Consider the following 19,680-nt stretch of genomic DNA (forward strand, 5'->3'; position numbering starts at 1 on the left):
ACTATGGCCCATTGAATCAAAACGACCATCGCCAGACCAAGTAGCATCCTTTATTTTCTTCAGTTCCTTAATAAGAGTTTTTGGTACTTTTCCTAATGCATCATCACAGAGGGGATCAGGAATTTGTTTTGGTGTATGTAATATGCTCTACTGGTAATTGAACAAAGGCCCAAATGCTTGAAAAGTAGAAACACCTTGCTTATACTAACACCTGACATTAAGATAGCAAAGCTTGTCATAAGGTTACCAGCTGCATGCCTTCCTAATACATATGGCTGACTGTTCCACTGAAAACTTTTCATAGGTCGACAGGCTGAACAACATTGAGTTACAACAGTTATTGAGCCATTCCTCTTGATATCTACTTTGGGATTTGGACCCTTGCAATTGAAGCAAAACATAGTAAACAGCAATAGTAGCATGCCGTAAAAAACAATAAATTTCGGTTCATCGCACGGCAGGCTACCAGGTTCCATCCTAAACATGATTAAATATACATTTCTGTAAGTTTAATTTTGTTTGTAAATCATTCATGTTCTCTAACTTACATAACAGTATTTAGTGACTGGGAATCATCAACATTTTCCGCTTCTGATTGAAACTGTTCGTATTCATACTGCTAGTCCATATCTGTATTATCCTGATCACTTACAATCTCCTGGATGTCATCAATATCAAAAAACTCATTTTCTTCTGTACTCGATTGACTATCCTCACTTTCAGCATCTGACTCATCACTTTCCTGAAGTTAATTCACAATAGAGGATTACAAACACTTGTTGAAAAAAAGGGTGTGAACTCTATTCAAAATACAATATAAGAGATTGTTAATATTTAGTATTGAGGTTCTAGAAAGAAGTCAATATATCTACAATGTTTAAACTGCCATTTAGCTTGTTTTTAGCCAACTTGTTTTTACAACTGTGTTTGCAAGAACGTCACATTTGCTGCACCTTCTATCTTTTTCTTCTGTATCATTTCTAGGTCCAATACCAATACTTTCTGAAATGTCCGAGACATTAGCATTTCGTTCGGCCTCATATTCAATATTTTCAACGGTAGGATCAACACCACTTACAATGCGAGCCACTTCACGCAATGCCTGTTCAAGATAATAAGTGATATTTTTAAATAACATGGTATTTTGCACTTGCGCTGTTGTTTATTTGTATTAATCTATACACACCATTCTGCGGTCCCTGTTACTCAAATCGGTCTCCGTAGAATTGTTTTCTATCGAGTCTATTGTTGGAACAGTGTCAGGGCATAGTTGTCGTCTCATATTTAGCGCTTTAGCGACCTCTACGTTCACAGTAAATGCGGAATTGGCAAAGTGCATTGAACACAGCACAGAATACTGTTGAGGAATGAATTTTGGTCAATGTCTTCTTACAAATGTTGTCCATTTATTCAGCCTCTCTTTGTCTTTCATAGGGAAACAATGTACAGAAACACCTTCTGTATGTTGGCTATTCGTGCAGCTTTTCTCGTTGGGCCATCCCGCAACACAGTATTGTCCTCCGCAAGGTTTTTTTGCATAATCCTGCGCGCTCGCCATATTTAACTTGCAGTGAATCGTTTCGTTCAGACTACCTAACAGAGTACAGACTAACTCCTCGGAAATTTATTCTTCTTATATCATTGCCGAGCAAGCAAGTTACAGTTTGTCTCTGATAATACTTGCGTGGGAAATAACCACAAAATGCGACAAGGATGCTGCGCTATTTCCCGAAAATTATCTATACTCAAGACCTTTATAAGTGACTGTGAAAGTGGGTTACCTGCGTGCATTAATTGTTTTGCTAATTTACACAATCTGCATGAAGGAAAGTTAAGACTAAGCTACAACTCGAGTTGAAAAGCAACAATTTTGTACATATCTTTATAGGTTTATAGCTTATCAAATTTAACCTTCGTCCTTTTAATGATGTCACGTGCGCAAGGTCAATTTCGCATCAAAACAAGCAAAAATACCACATTTGCTTGCAATTTTAAACACGTTCCCGTCTTCAGAATTCATTGTGCGATAGCTCAAAATGATCAGTAAAATGTGAAGAAACCGATCATGTTAAAAACACAAATATGAAAATTTTGTTTCAGTAGCACTTTAACTTACTGCACCTAAACCTAAACTTACTATATTAATTAAAGATATTCTACAGTAATAATACTTGCTTACAACTTGTGCGATCGGTGTGGGTAGGTTTTTTTTACTACACTTATTTTGTGCCATATAAATATAACTTGCACAAGATTAAAAAATGGGAATAACACTAGATCTTTATCAATCAAGAATTGGTTTGTTTAAAAATTTCGTGGAAAGGTGTGAAAGTTAAATGCAAATCAAAGGCAAATTTTGGAATGAAATATTATTGTTTTTTGTTTTAAACAGTTATTTTCCACATTTTATAACACAGTTGAAGAAAGCCTAAAAAAGTAATAAAGTATGTATGGGGTATTTGCAAATGATGTGCTATCAAGTTGTTTTTGTACCAGTTATTAAAATGATCGAATGATGTTGAGGAAAATCCTGATCCCCAAACCATTAGTGATATAGTTGATGCAACATTCACTGTATGTGGTGACTATAATCAGGGCAACTTTTTGGATAGAATGCTGGTAAGCAATGTGTTGCAATGTCACTCTGTGCTTTTATTTATAAAGAAATTAAGTCAGTCAATATTTGGGATAAATAAGTTCTTAACACTATATTAAATTATGGTAATGATTTATATAGTATAAATAGTAAGAGCATCAATAAGAGTTATGGACTATTAATAGATGTCCCCATGTTTGTTAGCATAGATGACCAGTGTAAAGGTTCTAATTTATTGCTTTGATTTTGTCTTACATAAACTCACATTAACGGTATAAAAACTCTCTTTTGATCTCACATATATAAAACGTTTTCTTCCTCCTCTTACGCTGGCTCGCTTTTACCGCGTGGTACTGGACACTACATTTCTCCCTAAAACTAGTTAGGTTAACAGAACAAACCAAATGTCAACAATAACTACACTTGTATAAACCTGTGATGTGAAACTTTGCAGTTCGAATGGTTGACCCACGTTTCAGTCACTTAACTACAGTGCTACTATTATTTACATATATATATATATATATATATATATATATATATATATATATATACATATATACATATATACATATATACATATATACATATATACATATATACATATATACATATATACATATATACATATATACATATATACATATATACATATATACACATATATACACATATATACACATATATACACATATATACACATATATACACATATATACACATATATACACATATATACACATATACACATATACACATATACACATATACACATATACACATATACACATATACACATATACACATATACACATATACACATATACACATATACACATATACACATATATACATATATACATATATACATATATACATATATACATATATACATATATCCATATATACATATATACATATATACATATATCCATATATACATGTATCCATGTATACATATATCCATATATCCGTATATATCCATATATATCCATATATATCCACATATATCCATATATATCCATATATATCCATATATATATATATCCATATATATCCATATATATCCATATATATCCATATATATACATATATATCCATATATCCATATATATCCATATATATCTATATACTTATATACACATATACACATATACACATATATTAATATATACATATATACATATATACATATATACATATATATATATATACATATATATATATATATACATATATATATATACATATATATATATACATATATATATATACATATATATTACGCTCACTGCGCATGCGGTTAGAGCGCTCTAGGAATTGTGTGGAGAGTCTCATCGTGAGACGTTCACCGTAAGCTTTATGCAACGCTCGCTTGTTTAAGTTTGAGCGCTCTGGTGACTCTACTATTCAATTCCAACAATATGTAACCGTACGTCCTGTGTCCCAAGTGCAGGAGTCACCATTGCGCTCTGGTGATAGCCGGGAGGGCACATTGTTTTACACATGTTATATATATACATATATATATATATATATAATTATATATATATATATATACATATATATATATACATATATACATATATGTATATACATATATACATATATATGTATATACATATATACATATATACATATATACATATATACATATATCCATATATACATATATCCATGTATACATATATCCATATATCCATATATATCCATATATATCCATATATATCCACATATATCCATATATATAATATCCATATATCCATATATATCCATATATATCCATATATATCCATATATATCTATATATATCCATATATATCCATATATATCCATATAATTATATACACATATACACATATATCCATATATACATATATACATATATATACATATATATATATACATATATATATATACATATATATATTATTATATATACATATATATATATATATACATATATATATATACATATATATATATATACATATATATATATATACATATATATATATACATATATATATATATACATATATATTACGCTCACTGCGCATGCGGTTAGAGCGCTCTAGGAATTGTGTGGAGAGTCTCATCGTGAGACGTTCACCGTAAGCTTTATGCAACGCTCGCTTGTTTAAGTTTGAGCGCTCTGGTGACTCTACTATTCAATTCCAACAATGTGTAACCGTACGTCCTGTGTCCCAAGTGCAGGAGTCACCATTGCGCTCTGGTGATAGCCGGGAGGGCACATTGTTTTACACATGTTATATATATACATATATATATATATATATATATACATATATATATAATAATATATATATGTATGTATATAGGTAGGTAGCTGTTTCGTACTAATTTTCAATCTCGCACGAAGTCCTTTAAACGTGCTGGTTCCCTCCGAGTATGTGCAGGACGCCATTGGGACTCTCGGACATTTACTTCTTTGCTTGACGCTGCTCTTGAAGCGACTGTATTAGATTTACCACTTGGCAACACAGACTCGCTTAGTGATGGTCTACTATCTTTGTCCCTGCCGTTGTAACTTTTTGAAGACTTTCTGTCCGCCTCTGTTGGTTCTCCCTCCTTTCACGGAGCTGGCTCGGGGGCCGTCTTGAAACAAGACGTGTTGCGGGTGACTTGCTTGTCGTTTGTCTCGGCAGTGATCATGCTACCATTCTTAGAAGTAACAATATCTGGTTCAACCTTGTAAAACAGAGCTAGTTTACTCTGCCTCTTCTCGTTCTTGACCAATACTCTGTCGCCAATGTTAAGGTCGCAGGGTGTCGCATGTTTCCTTGCATCTGCGTATTGCTTCATGCTGGCCTTGGCTCGGTTGTCATTCTGTTTTGCTGCGTGTTTGATTTCTTTAGTGGAAGGTGCAATTTGAGGTAGTCTCGTTTGGGACGTGCCACTGAACATAAGCTGATGTGGACTAAATCCTGTGGACGGATGTGGGGTTTTACAATATTGACGCAAGAATTTGTTAAGTTCTTGCTTCCAGTTTTTCCCTTCAATGACTGCTGCTCTTACAGCTTACATCAGCGGTTTATTGAAAGACTCGGCATTAGCATTGGCCCTCGGCCAATGTTGAGTTATCCATCTATGGGAGAAGCAGCTGTATGCTACGAACTGCGCGAATGTATTTCTCTGATACCCACTTTTGAATCTGCGAGAGACTTAATTTCGAACCACCGACCGTTTCGTACATATTCAATGGCTTTCATTAGAGTTTTATCTTGACTTGTAGCGTTCTTCACTTCCTCAAGAGACATAGCTGGAAAGGTAGCAGTTTTGGCAATAAAATTGAGGTAGTGTTCTGCGAACTTTTGCTGACGCGACATGGCTTTCACTTCAGATTGGTCCGGATGTCTGGACATGTAGTCTGCCGGGTTTTTTTCACCTGGGTGATACTCAATGGAAAACTTGTATGGTTGCAACCTTAACCCTCATATTTCAATTCGCAGTGGCAGTTTTGCCTTTTGCCAGATGCGTTCGAGTGGTTTGTGGTCGGTGATGACTTTAAAACTCGTGGCTCCTCTCACATACATGTTGAAATGTTCACAAGCCCCAACAACCGCCAAAGCCTCCCGCTCTGTCTGGCTGTATTGGGATTCGGTGTCAGTGAGAGCTCTACTTGCGAACGCTACGATTCTTCTATCTTGTTCCAGCATTGCACCTAGACCAACGGGACTGGCATCCACAATTAGGTCTATCTCTTTACTGGGATCGAAATATGCAATGACGGTATCAGCTGCTAGGGACTTCTTTAGTTGTCTAAATGTATTTTCTTCTTCAGTGGACCAGTACCATGTGACGTCATTACGTGTAAGACGTCAAAGTGGTTCGCTCGGCGTGGCATAGTTGGGGATAAATCGTGCAGAGTAGTTCATCATGCCGAGGAAGTTCTTCACTTCTGATACATTTACTGGTGCTTGTATTTTCTTCATAGAGTTAACCTTCTTTGGGTCTGGCGATACACCGCTCGCGCTGAATACCAGGCCGAAAAATTCGATTTTAACTTTGTTGAATTCGCATTTATCCTCATTTAGTGTTAGTCCTCTTTCTTCGAGTCCCTGGAGTGTAGCCTTTAGTGCGATATCATGTTGTTCCTGGCTTGTGCCGAAAATTAGGATATCGTCTGCAATGTTCTTCGCTCCAGGAATATCCCGAATAACATTGTGTATAGCTTCTTGAAATATCTCTGATGCCGAGCAGATTCCGAAATTTAGCTGCTTATATCGATAGAGCCCGATATGAGTATTAAAAGTTGTGATGTATCTGGAATCCTCATGTAACTCGAGTTGATGATATCCCGCACGTAAGTCAGGCTTACTGAACATTTTAGCACGTTTAGATCATTAATGAGTTCGTCGACAGTTGGCATTTGATGCCTTTCACATTGGATTGCTTTATTGGGCTCTCACATATCTACACACAGTCTTATAGCTCCTGGTTCCTTTTTCGGTGGTGTGACGATAGGCGATACCCAAAGTGTGGGGGTATCTTCAACCTTCTCAATAACATCTTCTTTCAGGAGCTTTTCAATTTCTTTTGCAACTTTGTCTCTTAGATGGAACGGTGTTCTATGCTGTTTTTGTGCCACCGGCTTAACCGTTTCGTCAATGTGCAACTTTACCGTGGTGTTCTTTAACTTTCCTATTCCTTTGAAGAGATTCTCATGCTTAAGGAGGGGGTCAGTGATGTTGTTTAAGGACAGCTATGAGGTCAAGTTCAATGGAAGTGGAATATCCTAGGAGTGATCCATGATCACCTGGGACGACATAAAATTCATGGCTTTGGATTTTCTTGTTTGTTTCCACCAGTAATTCACACCGGCCAACCACCTTCAATGATTGGCCACTACCATAGGGGTATAAGCATCTTGTTATCAGCTTTTTCTTTAAATTGGATTGACCTAACTGTTTGTAAACAGTTCCATCTATAATGTTAACAGAAACTCCTGTGTCAATTGTCACTTGGCACTTGACATTGTTCAATTTCACTGAGGTTTTAGGTGTTTTTTTGTGCACAAATTTTACAACGTATAATGTATAATTTACGTATAATGCGTTGGCTATGGCTCGCAGGTTCTCTTAATCCTCGTCGCTACTACATCCACACTTTTCATTTACAGTACAGTGATTCCTTTTCTGGATGATTATTAACATGTGACAACAATTTCCCTTTTTTTACACTTGAGAATTCTTTTTAACAAGGTCTTTCTTAATTTGAATTACAAAAGTTCTTTGTTACCTGTAGATATGAATACTGTAACCATCATAATGCCTTTTCCTGGTGTGTTTAAAGTGTTTGATTCACATGATCGGTATGGAATGCCATCTGCACTGGGCTATAGCTCAGTGAATATACTCAAAATCAGTGATTATACTCAGTATATACTCGAAAAATGAGTCATTGTTTTAAGATAAATGCACATTTGTCTTACATAAATAGTGGACTTATGGAGTAATATAGGTTTTCTATTCGCGATATACAACTTTGATTTAAATATAGACAGAGTTCTGTTTCAAGAATATACGAACTAAAAATATATTACCATTTCCGTTTATAAAATACAATAGACTTTTGTTTAGAAAATATAATACTTATGTTTTTAAAGAATATAATACTTTTCTTCAAAAAATATAGTACTTGTATTTCAAAAATATAATACTTTAATGACGCCTGAAGCTACTGCCGTCGGCGGATATGGTTTTCTATTGGAAAGTAATTACTACCAGACTTACCCATTGAACTGTAAACAAACAAGAATATTGTATAGAGTTCACTGGACTTACCAGAGGACTACCATAATTACTATCACTGCTACCCCCTGATTTTAGTGATTTATGCCAACAATAAATAGCAAAATGGCAGTTGCTACCACAATCGAAACAGAAAATGAACGAAATGAGTCCTTGCTAGCAGTCTTACATGCTGGGAAGGAGCTCTATCAAGAAATCAGGTGGAATTTTTTTGTTGCAGAACTTGATGTAGCTGAGCTACTTCAAAATCACGGCAACCAATTTATCAGTTGCCTAGTAATTTCGTATCGCCAATCCGGAAACAACTGATGGTGTAATATATGTTATTGCTAAATTTCAAAGACTTATATCTTGTCTAGAAGAGCGCTTTCAATCGTTTAATGAGGATGAAGTAAGTTATAGATGTCCCAACGAAGGTGTGTGTCATGGACGTGGTGGGCCAAGGCTTCTGACTCCCAAAGAACAATTGGAAGGTCTACAATTGCTGGATTTTTCATGGATATCCATTGCTAAAATGCTTGGTGTTTCTGAAAAAAATGATGTGAAAGGGAGGCATACGGCAACTCTTCAACTTATGAATGGTTCTATGCAAGTCACAGATGACCAAGTTGATGATTTTGTTAAATCTGTTTAGAGGTGTCACCAAGGTCAGAAGAAAGGATGGTTATGGGATATATCAGGGAAGGAGGATTTTATGTCCAGAGGTGCAGAATCCGTAAGTCTATTTGGCGTGTTGATCCAGTAAATAGAGAACTTAGACGTCAGACAATAACACAAAGAAGCGATTTTGTTTGTAAGAATTACTGATTCTTTTTGCTTTTTTATTAAACTATCAACTACCATCATGCATTGGGAAAAAGGGGATTTGTTTCCAGATTTGTAAGATTCATGCGCTGAATCATGTGAGTTCCAATATATACCACCAATGTATGTTCATTCCATCAATGACATAAAATCAATTTTAAGGCATCTTGATGGACATCATAAGCTTATCAGATGGCGTATTGTGATTCATGGTGCCATAGATGGGTATTCTCGAGCTATTGCATTTTTAAAAGCATCTACTAACAACAGTGCAGCAACAGTTCTTGACCTTTTTCTTTCTGCCACCCAAGTCTTCCACTATCCTCGGCAAATACGAACAGATTTTGGTACAGAAAATGTGCATGTGGCAAGAAATATGTTTAACAGATATGGACCAGCATCAAACCATGTCTTAACTGGCCAGTCTGTTCATAACCAACGCATAAAACGGCTATGGAGGGATGTCCACAATTACATTGGTACATTATATAAAAATATATTTTACTACTTGGAATCAAATGAAATGTTAGATCCTATCAATGAAATTGATTTGTATGCTTTGCATTATGTCTTCTTACCACGATTGAGTAAATCAATAAGAGACTTTGGTAATGCGGTGGAATAACCATCCACTGTCCAGTCAGCATAGACATACACCCTTGCAAGTGCGGACACAAGGATTTTATAACTTTGCCCTGTCAGATTATACAACAGTGAGAGAGGTTTTAGACCCAAACAATGTGGACTTTCAACATTATGGTATTGATGATGATGGATCCTTGCCAGAAGTACAAACAGAAAATTCTGTTCAGATACCAAGGTCAGCAATTGAACTTACAGTTGATGAATATCAATTACTTTTAGATAATCTGAATCCTCTAATTAATGATAATGACCATGGCATTACTGCATATCAATCAGCAAAAAACATTTTGATAAATATAATAAATGATAGAACATAACATTCAGCACAAATTCTAGTCTTTATATTAGTTGTCCAAAGTGCTGTTTTAACTGCAAATACGTAACAGAATGGAAACTTGTCATATAGACATGCTATATTATATCTGCATTTGACATATATAGTATGTATAACTGGCTACATACTGAAAAAAAGTCTGACTAGCTGTATACTAAATATTATATTGCTAAAAGTTTTAATATTCAGAATTGCCAGCTAGAAGCTCACTGTTTAATGTAACTAACATTTTTTGCAACACTGTGTCATACAATATTCTAGAAAGTAAAAACAAATAAATCTTAAAAATACACCATAGTTTACAATCCTTGAACCATAACTAAAACAAATAGTTTACATAACTTGAAGCAGAACATGAACCATAGCAAGAAACACTTTCCCATATGCATGTATATGCAATAATATATAAAATATTTCAGGCTTTGTAAAATCCACACGAGTCAAACAATGATCTTGACAAGAGCTCTTCGAAAGTGGTAGGATCTTCATGGCCTCTTGGCAGTGCAAGAGTCATAGCACATGTTGATGCATAGGGATATCGAGTAGTTTCCTCCTCTTGATCATAGAAAATAATACCTAACATATCCTGAAATCCCAATGGTGGAATAGCATCTGCTCCGGTAGTAAACTAAAGTAAATGTTCAAAGCAAACAGATATCGTTGTTGTATCACATGGATAAATCATCTGGCAATCTGAATTACAAGTAAAATTAAGGGTTTTTTTTACACCAGTATTCTACCACTCATGAGTAATAAGTTTATATATGACACTGGCAGATACATATGTAGGCTTGTTAGTTAACTCATTTACTGGCAGTATGTTACCACTGAGGAGTAAAATCATCATGCAGATGGGTGAATAAATCATGGTTATAATAAAAAATATTCATTAGAGGTTGTAAAATACACTTGTAAATGTACATTATAAGGTTTACCTACCATATAATACAATGCTGCTGTTAAACATTCAACAAAATACTGTACCTTCAACCTTTCTTAGGCATTGTTCCCAACAATAGATAGTTTCATCTTCCTTTAATCTACGGTTACTCCACTCTATTTGGTATAGTGATTCTGGATACAATTGCACTTTTTCCTACAGACTACCAACATCATTAAGGCCATCCTTGAACTGCTCAATTTCAGATGATACCCTATGTAAATTAGGTGTCAAAAAGAAAGTATTCTGTCATTAATAACCATTTTCATGGATATGTAATCTTGAATGCATGAGCTGGCATGTAACTGCAATTTAATTTAGTAGCTAATTATCACAGTACATACAATTCATAATTATAATATTTGTAAAAGTTAACTCCGATTAGATACAGGAAGAGCTATTAGCTTCATTTAAACAATATATTTCATTTGCATGCATGCAAAGTATGCCAAAGAGCTATATAAACAGACCTGTTACATACCTGTAAACCAGATACTGCTTAATTAAAGCCTTTACAATGAATTGCTTCTGATCAAGCTTAGTTGCATATATTCATTGATAGCCTTGGTTGGCAATATAATCCGCCTCCTCTTGTAAAAATTATTTGTATTCCTCTTCGGAATTTAAAGCCTTTAGCTACATATGAAAAATACATACAATAACAGGTATTAAATTGTAAGGAAAGAACTCATTACCTATTTATATCATAGTAATATAACAAAAAAAATATTTATTTATTAATTTATGTTTTTGAATCTAGTCTTACAGTAAAGCAATGAAAAATACCAAAATTCTATAGACTAACTAATCAGAATCAGATAAATTGACTGAAAATTCTATTAATTGTAACATAGACAATCCATGTTTTCTCTATGTAAAAGTGAACTGTTTACTATACCTGTTGCAATATTTTAATGAAGTCTCGATCAGTCAAAAATGTAAAGTCAAAGTCACACAATGCAAGGTAATTTTATTACCCACAAATTAGGTCATATAAAGTAGGCTCTAGACATCAAAGACCAGGACCATCCTGCATCAGTGACATTCCAACTAGCCTTCTAGCTAAGAAATATTTATTCTCCTCCAGTGGTTTTAGATTATGACTGAAAACCATGTGCCCTTGACTTCCCTCAAAAATTCCAGAGATATTACACAAATCCAGCATGATCAATCTGGGAAGAGAAACATATTAGCAATCAGTAATCAGTGTTTTTGTCACAGTTTGTATTGACAGATAGTGAATAGCAATTTGCCATCTATTGCTCATATTTTTATATTCAATGTAATGTTTTTTTCATAGCCAACTTTGTATATAATGTGTATAGTAGCTGCATGGACATACTAGCTTAGGCCAGCAATGCTTGGTTGGCTAATCGCTGTTGCAGCCTTATAATTTTTATGTATGCTAGCTGAATCCGTGACTACTATTGTTAGAGTGTAATGTCATATCAAGTATAGGTAAAGCTAATAAATAAACATTGTAGCTACTGTAGATTTAAAGATAACTCTGGGTGTTCAAATGAATGTTTGATGAAGTATTACAATACTACGTCTTGCTTGCTTAATTGCCCTAATAGCATACCCATGCAGTACCTAAAAAATTCTTTCCAAGGCCCTCCAGCATCAGTTGCTTCTTCTCCACTAAACTCCACTATAAGGTCTTTGCAGCTGTCAAACATCTTTAGTTTAATGGCATAAAAAGTAGTTGCAAAAAGTTTTTCCCTTCCAACAGTAATTTCATTTGGGTCACCACTTCTCATGCATGCCTGTTTGTGTTCACTCAGTATATCCTTCAGACTTTTAACTGGTGGTTTTGAATCCCTAAGAAAGACCATAAAGGAAATTTCCATTGACTTGTGGTAAGCCATTTAATGTTTTAGCAGTTCATAGTTTAGCATTATACGCATTTATTGCTTCATCAATTAAATGACTGTTGCTCCATTTTGCTTTATGCCTGACTGGATATGTGGTGTCTCTATCACATGGGTGTGATGAGTGTGCTAACATGTATAAAGGTGGTTGCACTACATATCCGGATGCACCAATCTGCACTGACATGGCATCGCACACTAAATGTGTGTGCAGAGGTGCTCATGCCATATTAGAACTATACAGTTAACTAAGGATTATTAGGCAGTAGGAAAACGTACACATTAATTTGTTCATCATCCATGGATGCCTGAATTGCACGCTGAATATCACCTTCCTGTTCTTAATGCACCTATCAATGTTAAGCTCGAGAGGGGGGGGGGGTTCAGGCAAAGGGTGGGGATTTGATCAACGAGCTAGTCTCCAGGGTTGGGATTTTGAGATGCCCTTTCCCCCTAATTTCCCGAGGATGGGGAATTTTGAACAACAATTCGTGATTTTATAAACGTAAAAGAGATTGGGTACAACTACATTCCTGGCGTGTTCTTGCGTGTTTCATATGCTGAAATGGTGGAATTAATACAAGACGAGGTGAGATGAAATTTAATCCTTTCAATCTATCAACTATTTAAGTTTATAAAATTGTACATTTATGTAGTTGCGCATAGGCTTTCATTGGTTTTTATTAATATTTGCGTCTTAGTTTGTTTTCTTGGCATATACATGCAAATATCTTTTATACATTATGAGGTTTTTGTTGACAAAAAACATATATTTATTAAATATGCTGTTTAATATGTAAATTTATATTGAAACTTGTCAGAAAAAAGGCAAAATTTGCCTCTACACGGCATAAACAGGCATCAGCGTTTGGGATGATGCAAAACTTTTATTAGTCGTGGCGACGACTCATAAATTACTGCGATTGTGGTCGAGAAGTTCACACCCCCCCCTGGAAAACCCCCCTGATTCCGCAGGTAGCGTCCTTAAGGCTCAGCCTAGCCTGCATGGCAGGCGGTCCCTGAAATCGGGCGAGGCGAGGACGGCGAAAGACCGCCTGCCGGGTTTGGCTATGTTTTTTAAAAACCCCGTCCACTGGTGGACGGGAATTGATGATTGGCTGCGAGTCTAATCCGCTGTCAATCAAGAGTAAATATTGTTAATATGTAACATAAAACTAGATCAAATTACTTTACATATTCCACGCGTCTGGTCATGGCGGAATTTATTGACGATTGTGTTCTCTCTGCTGTTTTAAATCGAAACGAGAACTGGTTCTTAAACGCGAGCAGGAGATAGCGGTTAAAGATTTACTTCTTGGGAAGCATGTTTTAGCCGTTCTCCCCACTGGTTATGGGAAAAGCTTGATTTTTACGTTGTTCTTGTTGGCGCAAGAAAATATGGCAAAAATAAATAAAACTGAACGCAGTAGCATTCTTGTTATTTCTCCTCTACGCAGTATTATATATAGAAGATCAAATAGCTGAGATGCTTTCGATGGACTTCTCAGCGGTGGAACTTTTGGATAAAAACGTTTCAGAAGTCGTCAAGTCTCCACCGCAGTATATTTATGCAAGCGTGGAAAGCGCAATCAATAAAGCTTTTCTTGATTCGCTCAAGAACAGCAATTCTGCGATTCATCGATCCATTGCTCTTATTGTCGTGGACGAGTCTCATACTGTGGAAACGTGGACGGGGAAAAGGTAATTAAGATAAATTATATTTTATCTCTAATATTTTTTTTGTATTTTTGAAAAAATCACTTGGTTTTATGTACCTTGATAGAAGTAAAAGAGGATCAAGCATCCAGAGTGAAGCATTCAGAGATGCTTATGGCAAACTGGCAATTCTGAGATCAATGTGTAAAGAACGTGAGTAGTTAAATTTAAATACAAATTTTATAAAAAGAAAAGCATGGAAACAAGTTAGTCATTTTGTGACAAAAATTTTGAATACACCTGTCATTCTTTCATATTGTCATAATTTAATTGCAATAGCCAATAGGCATTTGTGCACAGATTTGTGTAAGGTTAAGTAAATCAACCCTAACCCTATTCTAAATTTGTAACATTTTTCTCTAATATAGGAACACCTGTTTTAGCACTAACTGGCACTGCTGATGAGGTGACACAGAAGGTCATTTGTTCCAATTTGGCAATAACTGATGCAACAAAGTTGTTTGTCAGTCCAAATCGAACAAATTTGAGATTTGACATAAACAAGGTGCCAAAAACACTTATGCTTTCCAAACTGGATTGGATTGCCAACATGATAAAACAATATGTCATGCCAAAAACAATTATATTTTGTGACACAATCTATGCTCTTGCCCAAGTAGTGAACTATTTACAAATGAAACTTGGCACATATGCATTCTACCCAAACAGCTCAAAGAAGAGAGAGGACTGTTTGATTGGCATATTTCATTCAATGATTAAGGAGAAATATAAACAACGCATTTTTGAATCTTTAAAAGGAAGTGGTACAAAACGAGTTGTGGTTGCTACATCAGCTTTGAGTATGGGCGTAAATTTTCCTGACGTAAAATATGTGGTGATGTATGGTCCACCAAGGAATCTTTTAGATTTTCACCAGCAAGCAGGGCGAGCCGGGCGAGATGGAGCATTAGCTCATACTGTACTGTTCTATTATGGCCAGCAAGTTGCACATGTTGAGAATGAGATGAGAGAATTTCTACAATCATCTGATTGTTTTCGCGTAGCAAGCTACAGTAAATTTGATAAGACCATAACTCCTTTATCACCACATCACATTTGCTGCAATACTTGTTCTAAGAATTGTGAATGTGGGTCATTGGAGTGTAAAGTGGTTCAAATTCCCCATGAACAACAAACAATAACTGGTGATGCAATGTTACATGTATCTCCACTTCGCCGGTCCGTAAATGAAGAAGATAGATCTCTACTGAAAGATGCACTTGAAGCTCACCAGACACAGTTTTCTATAGGTGGAAATATAACTGCTTTTGGCCTGTTATCATGCTATGGCTTCTCCAAAGAAGCTATTTCAGATGTGCTGGACAATTGCCACAAGTTGTTCACTATTAAGGACATTTTATATTGTGTCCCTGTATTCTCTACAGTCCATGCTAAAGAAGTCCTTAGTGTAATTAATGAGGTGTTTGATGACATTGATGAAAGCACATTTCAAAGTACTGATGATGATGGTGGCACTACTGATTTCAAACAATTTTCACTCGATGATCTGCTGCAAAGTGAATTCAATGAAACTGCCTTGGCTGAAGATTTGAATGAGTATGACTTTATTTAATTGTCTAAGTATAATTTCTGACTGATTGTGCACCTATTTACATTGGAAATTTGAGTACATATAAATACATAGTGAAAAAATATAGAATGATTTTCAAACTGTCTTGTGTTCAGGCTGTTTCTAATCTCTATAGGCAGAATCCCATGTTTTGATATGACCTTTCAACCATGCATGTAAATCCCTATAGTTCAATCTTCCAAGAAGTGTTTTTGGGAAGTTTGCAAATGTTGGGTGACCTTTTCTGCCTTTGCAAAATTTGAAAGCATTTATTTTCACAAGATCCTTAGTAACTTGGGCTACAGCAACTTCAGGCTTGCCTTTGGATCTGTAACCAATATTAGAAGCAAGGTCACAGTCCTGGTCTATTTCATCAAGAATTGCTTCCATCTCATCGACAGTGTTAGCAAGCCTTGCAGCGGATGCCTCATTTAGGTTTGCACCTAGAGATCTCCACAAGGTTTTAACAATCTTGTTCAGTTGCTCCATTCTTAAATCTAAGGGAATGTTTCCTCCCTTTATTCCATGCTTGTTAAAAAACCTGTTCCACTTCAAGTTGTGTGCATCATATTTTGAAAGAATGCCATTAATCTTAACAAGTAACAAAAGCACTTCATATGCATACTTGGTCTTGCCATGTTCTTTGAATAGAAGGAGTGCCACTTTATACACATCAATAAGTCTTTCCCCATCACCCTCTTTTATTCCATCATTGAACTCCATTAGAAGGAGTCCAAACGTTAACTTAGCACAGTGGTAATTGTAAAGATTGTCCTCCTCTTGACTTTCATTGATTTCAATTGAGTGGGTTGAGTCAGAATCAAATACTTGGGAATGCTTTCCAATTTCATGTCTGAAGGCAAGACATATGACACAATTAGTATGATCCACATATAACCAAGGATTACTTCATATTTAATTGAATTATCTATATCCATTACTTATGATGATGTAGAATATACTAGGACACACCCCCATCTACAGTAATAGTAACCAAATTCATCTCTTTCCATACCACTTTCTTCATACACTTGTTTAATTATTTTGTGTGCTGTAACTTCATGCCTGTTAATTTAGATAGATTAGTTGTTATTAAAAAATAGCATCATAACACATGTTTGATGGCCATGTAAAATTTCTTGGTAAAATTTCTTTAATCATGTTGCCCATGTCTAAAGAATACATGTAATTTTTTATAATAGTACACATATCGCTACAGTACATAAATTATGCATACTGAAATTGATTAAACCTAAACCTATCCTAGCAGGCATCAGAGAGCAACTTAACAAACATTATATTTATTCAAACTTTTAAATGATAACTAGCTAACCGAGAGACATGGGCAAACACTCTGACAAATATTGAGAGATCCAAAGCATAATACAAGTGTGGCATCATACTTGATCAAGTAGAAAAATTACTTACTTAACCCTGTTTGAATGGCTGATATATTTTACTTTGCATCCAGGTACTCTACACACGAAACCCAGAGAACGGTTCACCTCTATTTCTCTATTCTGTTCATCAAATTTTTCAATTTTCTGAACCAATGTGTTCACATCCACTTGCATCACATACTTGTCAACAAATTTTGCACATGTCTCCATCAACCATTTTCTTTGAATTTCTCTTGTGACACTGTCATCAGGTACATCAAATGTAGGATGATCTAAATGTAAAAACAATTTGGAACCCTCATATCACTTGAGATAGTACCTTACAGTGTCTATCCAAAAGGCATTGTGATTACAAAAATTGCATACAATTTCAGTAATAGTTAGAGTGTTGTTTCCATTCATCAGTAACATTTGAAAGAATATCTAAAGTACATAATTATGTGGTAACCAACAATCATGTTGTTTTATATAATATACAGTTAATGTCCAATTAATGTCCAAACTGAAGACAAACCAAAATGTGCTCCAAATGCAATAAAAAATTCAATTACCTTCCATATTCAACATGCCACACATTTCCATAAAAGATGCACATATATGTGCTTCTGTTTCACAAAGATGAAATTCTTTATATTCATTGTAATGATTCTCTACACCTTTTGAAGCATTTGTTTTTCCAGTCCTATTCATACTAGCTTGAGACGTTCCAATTTCATTCACGGAAGAATGAGATGAGAAGATACTGAATTCAATATAAAAAAATGAGAGACCAACAAGGTTTTCAGATTTATGAGATATGGCTTTAAAGCTTAGAGGTCGAGGGATTACAATATTATGGGAGAATCTAACCTCTCAGATCTGAAAAAATTTAATTTATCAGTTTTTTATAAAATTACCATATATAAATTCAGTTTTGCATGCCAATCAGCGAACTCTGTCTCAATTCCATCCAGCCTGTCCCACTCTGTATCCCCATCTTGCATGCTCCACTTCGCATTTCTTGATCTTTCCTCAAAAAGTTGATCTCCATGCAATGGCACTTGTTCCAGTATAATATTCCCATCTTCACATTTCATAGCTGGAACATACCTTTCTCAATTTGTTTGCAAAAGTTGTACCATCTCACTTGCAACATTTGAATTTGCAAACTGGATCCCTAGGCAACACTATATAGAATAAAGCCATTAAAAATATATTTATAGAACCAGGCAATGCACTGCGGGTTGAATACCATATACATTCAGGTACCATAATGGAATAAATTGTTTAGATAATTATATTCACAATTGAGCCTTTGTCTGCTTTTAAGGACTTTCTAACATGCAGGCTATTAGGGTTGATGTGATACTAAATTAGATTGTTTAAAAAAAAAAATTTAAATTTATTACCGTTTCTGACTTATCAGCCATCTCTTTGGAATACTTGTGCTGAATATGGTAAACTAGAGCTCGCTTGAGATGTTTAAATTTTCCAAGATATTTACATATCACTCTTGCGACTAATGCAGCCCATCTTGTCTTCAGGTTTTCTTGTACATCTTTACCTGGCAGTAGCTCTATTAACTGGATCTCTTGTAATGGTTTCTGTGGTCTTGATCTGTCTAGTGATGGTTCATTTACACGGTTTAGAATTCCATACTGTTGGGTCCAATGAATAGACCTATTCTCGTGTAATTGCTGTGTTTGAATTCTGGCATGTATCATTATGTCAATGTTGTCACCAACCAATCTGCACAAAAATAAAATTATTGGACTACCACAACATTACTATCTTCAACTCGCCACTTCTACTACAGTATATAGAGCAAAAATATAACATGGCAGATTATTTGTTATTTTAATGGCAGATTTACTCATCTGGTGAATATTGGACTAGTGCTGCCACGTAAACTTAATAAACTAAATTAATAAATATCTTACTTGTATGATGGCAGCTTTCTATGGTGTTGAAGCTGTATTGCAGATTCTAAATCTTCTTCACTGACACAAGACAAATCATCATTACCATGCAAAACAAGCGTTTTACATTGT

General features: G+C 35.1%; 3 protein-coding genes, 1 long non-coding RNA gene and 1 pseudogene across 4 annotated transcripts; 3 read left to right on the forward strand and 2 right to left on the reverse strand.

Moving 5' to 3' along the window:
* Positions 1–3,537: 3,537 nt before the first annotated feature.
* Positions 3,538–4,463, forward strand: LOC114531395 (annotated as a pseudogene).
* Positions 4,464–14,562: 10,099 nt separating this feature from the next.
* LOC114531370 lies at positions 14,563–15,216 on the forward strand. Its single transcript, XR_003687847.1, has 3 exons — positions 14,563–14,665; positions 14,748–14,833; positions 15,049–15,216. It is a non-coding gene; the product is annotated as an uncharacterized LOC114531370 (long non-coding RNA).
* A 51-nt stretch (positions 15,217–15,267) lies between these two features.
* LOC114531368 (ATP-dependent DNA helicase RecQ-like) lies at positions 15,268–16,325 on the forward strand. The gene has a single exon (XM_028552994.1). The coding sequence runs from the start codon at positions 15,315–15,317 to the stop codon at positions 16,251–16,253; it is 939 nt and encodes a 312-aa protein (XP_028408795.1). The 5' UTR covers positions 15,268–15,314; the 3' UTR covers positions 16,254–16,325.
* LOC114531396 lies at positions 16,245–18,340 on the reverse strand. The gene is made up of 4 exons (XM_028553012.1): positions 18,202–18,340; positions 17,679–17,922; positions 17,223–17,315; positions 16,245–17,103 (listed from the first exon to the last, which is right to left on the reverse strand). The coding sequence occupies exons 1-4, from the start codon at positions 18,338–18,340 to the stop codon at positions 16,374–16,376; spliced, it is 1,206 nt and encodes a 401-aa protein (XP_028408813.1). The 3' UTR covers positions 16,245–16,373.
* Positions 18,341–18,744: 404 nt separating this feature from the next.
* LOC114531397 lies at positions 18,745–19,680 on the reverse strand. Its single transcript, XM_028553013.1, has 3 exons — positions 19,570–19,680; positions 19,039–19,378; positions 18,745–18,816 (listed from the first exon to the last, which is right to left on the reverse strand). The coding sequence occupies exons 2-3, from the start codon at positions 19,351–19,353 to the stop codon at positions 18,745–18,747; spliced, it is 387 nt and encodes a 128-aa protein (XP_028408814.1). The 5' UTR covers positions 19,354–19,378; positions 19,570–19,680.

This window comes from Dendronephthya gigantea, unplaced genomic scaffold (assembly GCF_004324835.1).
Source record: "Dendronephthya gigantea isolate DGI-Jeju-01 unplaced genomic scaffold, DenGig_1.0 000071F, whole genome shotgun sequence".
Taxonomy (NCBI): domain Eukaryota; kingdom Metazoa; phylum Cnidaria; class Anthozoa; order Malacalcyonacea; family Nephtheidae; genus Dendronephthya; species Dendronephthya gigantea.

Coding starts and splice junctions, on each gene's coding strand:
- LOC114531368 (XM_028552994.1), top strand. CDS start 15,315: ATGAAACTTGGCACATATGCATTCTACCCAAACAGCTCAAAGAAGAGA.
- LOC114531396 (XM_028553012.1), bottom strand. CDS start 18,340: ATGAATAGGACTGGAAAAACAAATGCTTCAAAAGGTGTAGAGAATCAT. Junction 17,923..18,201: donor TGGCATGTTGAATATGGAAG/GTAATTGAATTT, acceptor TTTTACATTTAG/ATCATCCTACATTTGATGTA. Junction 17,316..17,678: donor AGCCATTCAAACAGGGTTAA/GTAAGTAATTTT, acceptor CTAAATTAACAG/GCATGAAGTTACAGCACACA.
- LOC114531397 (XM_028553013.1), bottom strand. CDS start 19,353: ATGATACATGCCAGAATTCAAACACAGCAATTACACGAGAATAGGTCT. Junction 18,817..19,038: donor TGGCTGATAAGTCAGAAACG/GTAATAAATTTA, acceptor TATTCTATATAG/TGTTGCCTAGGGATCCAGTT.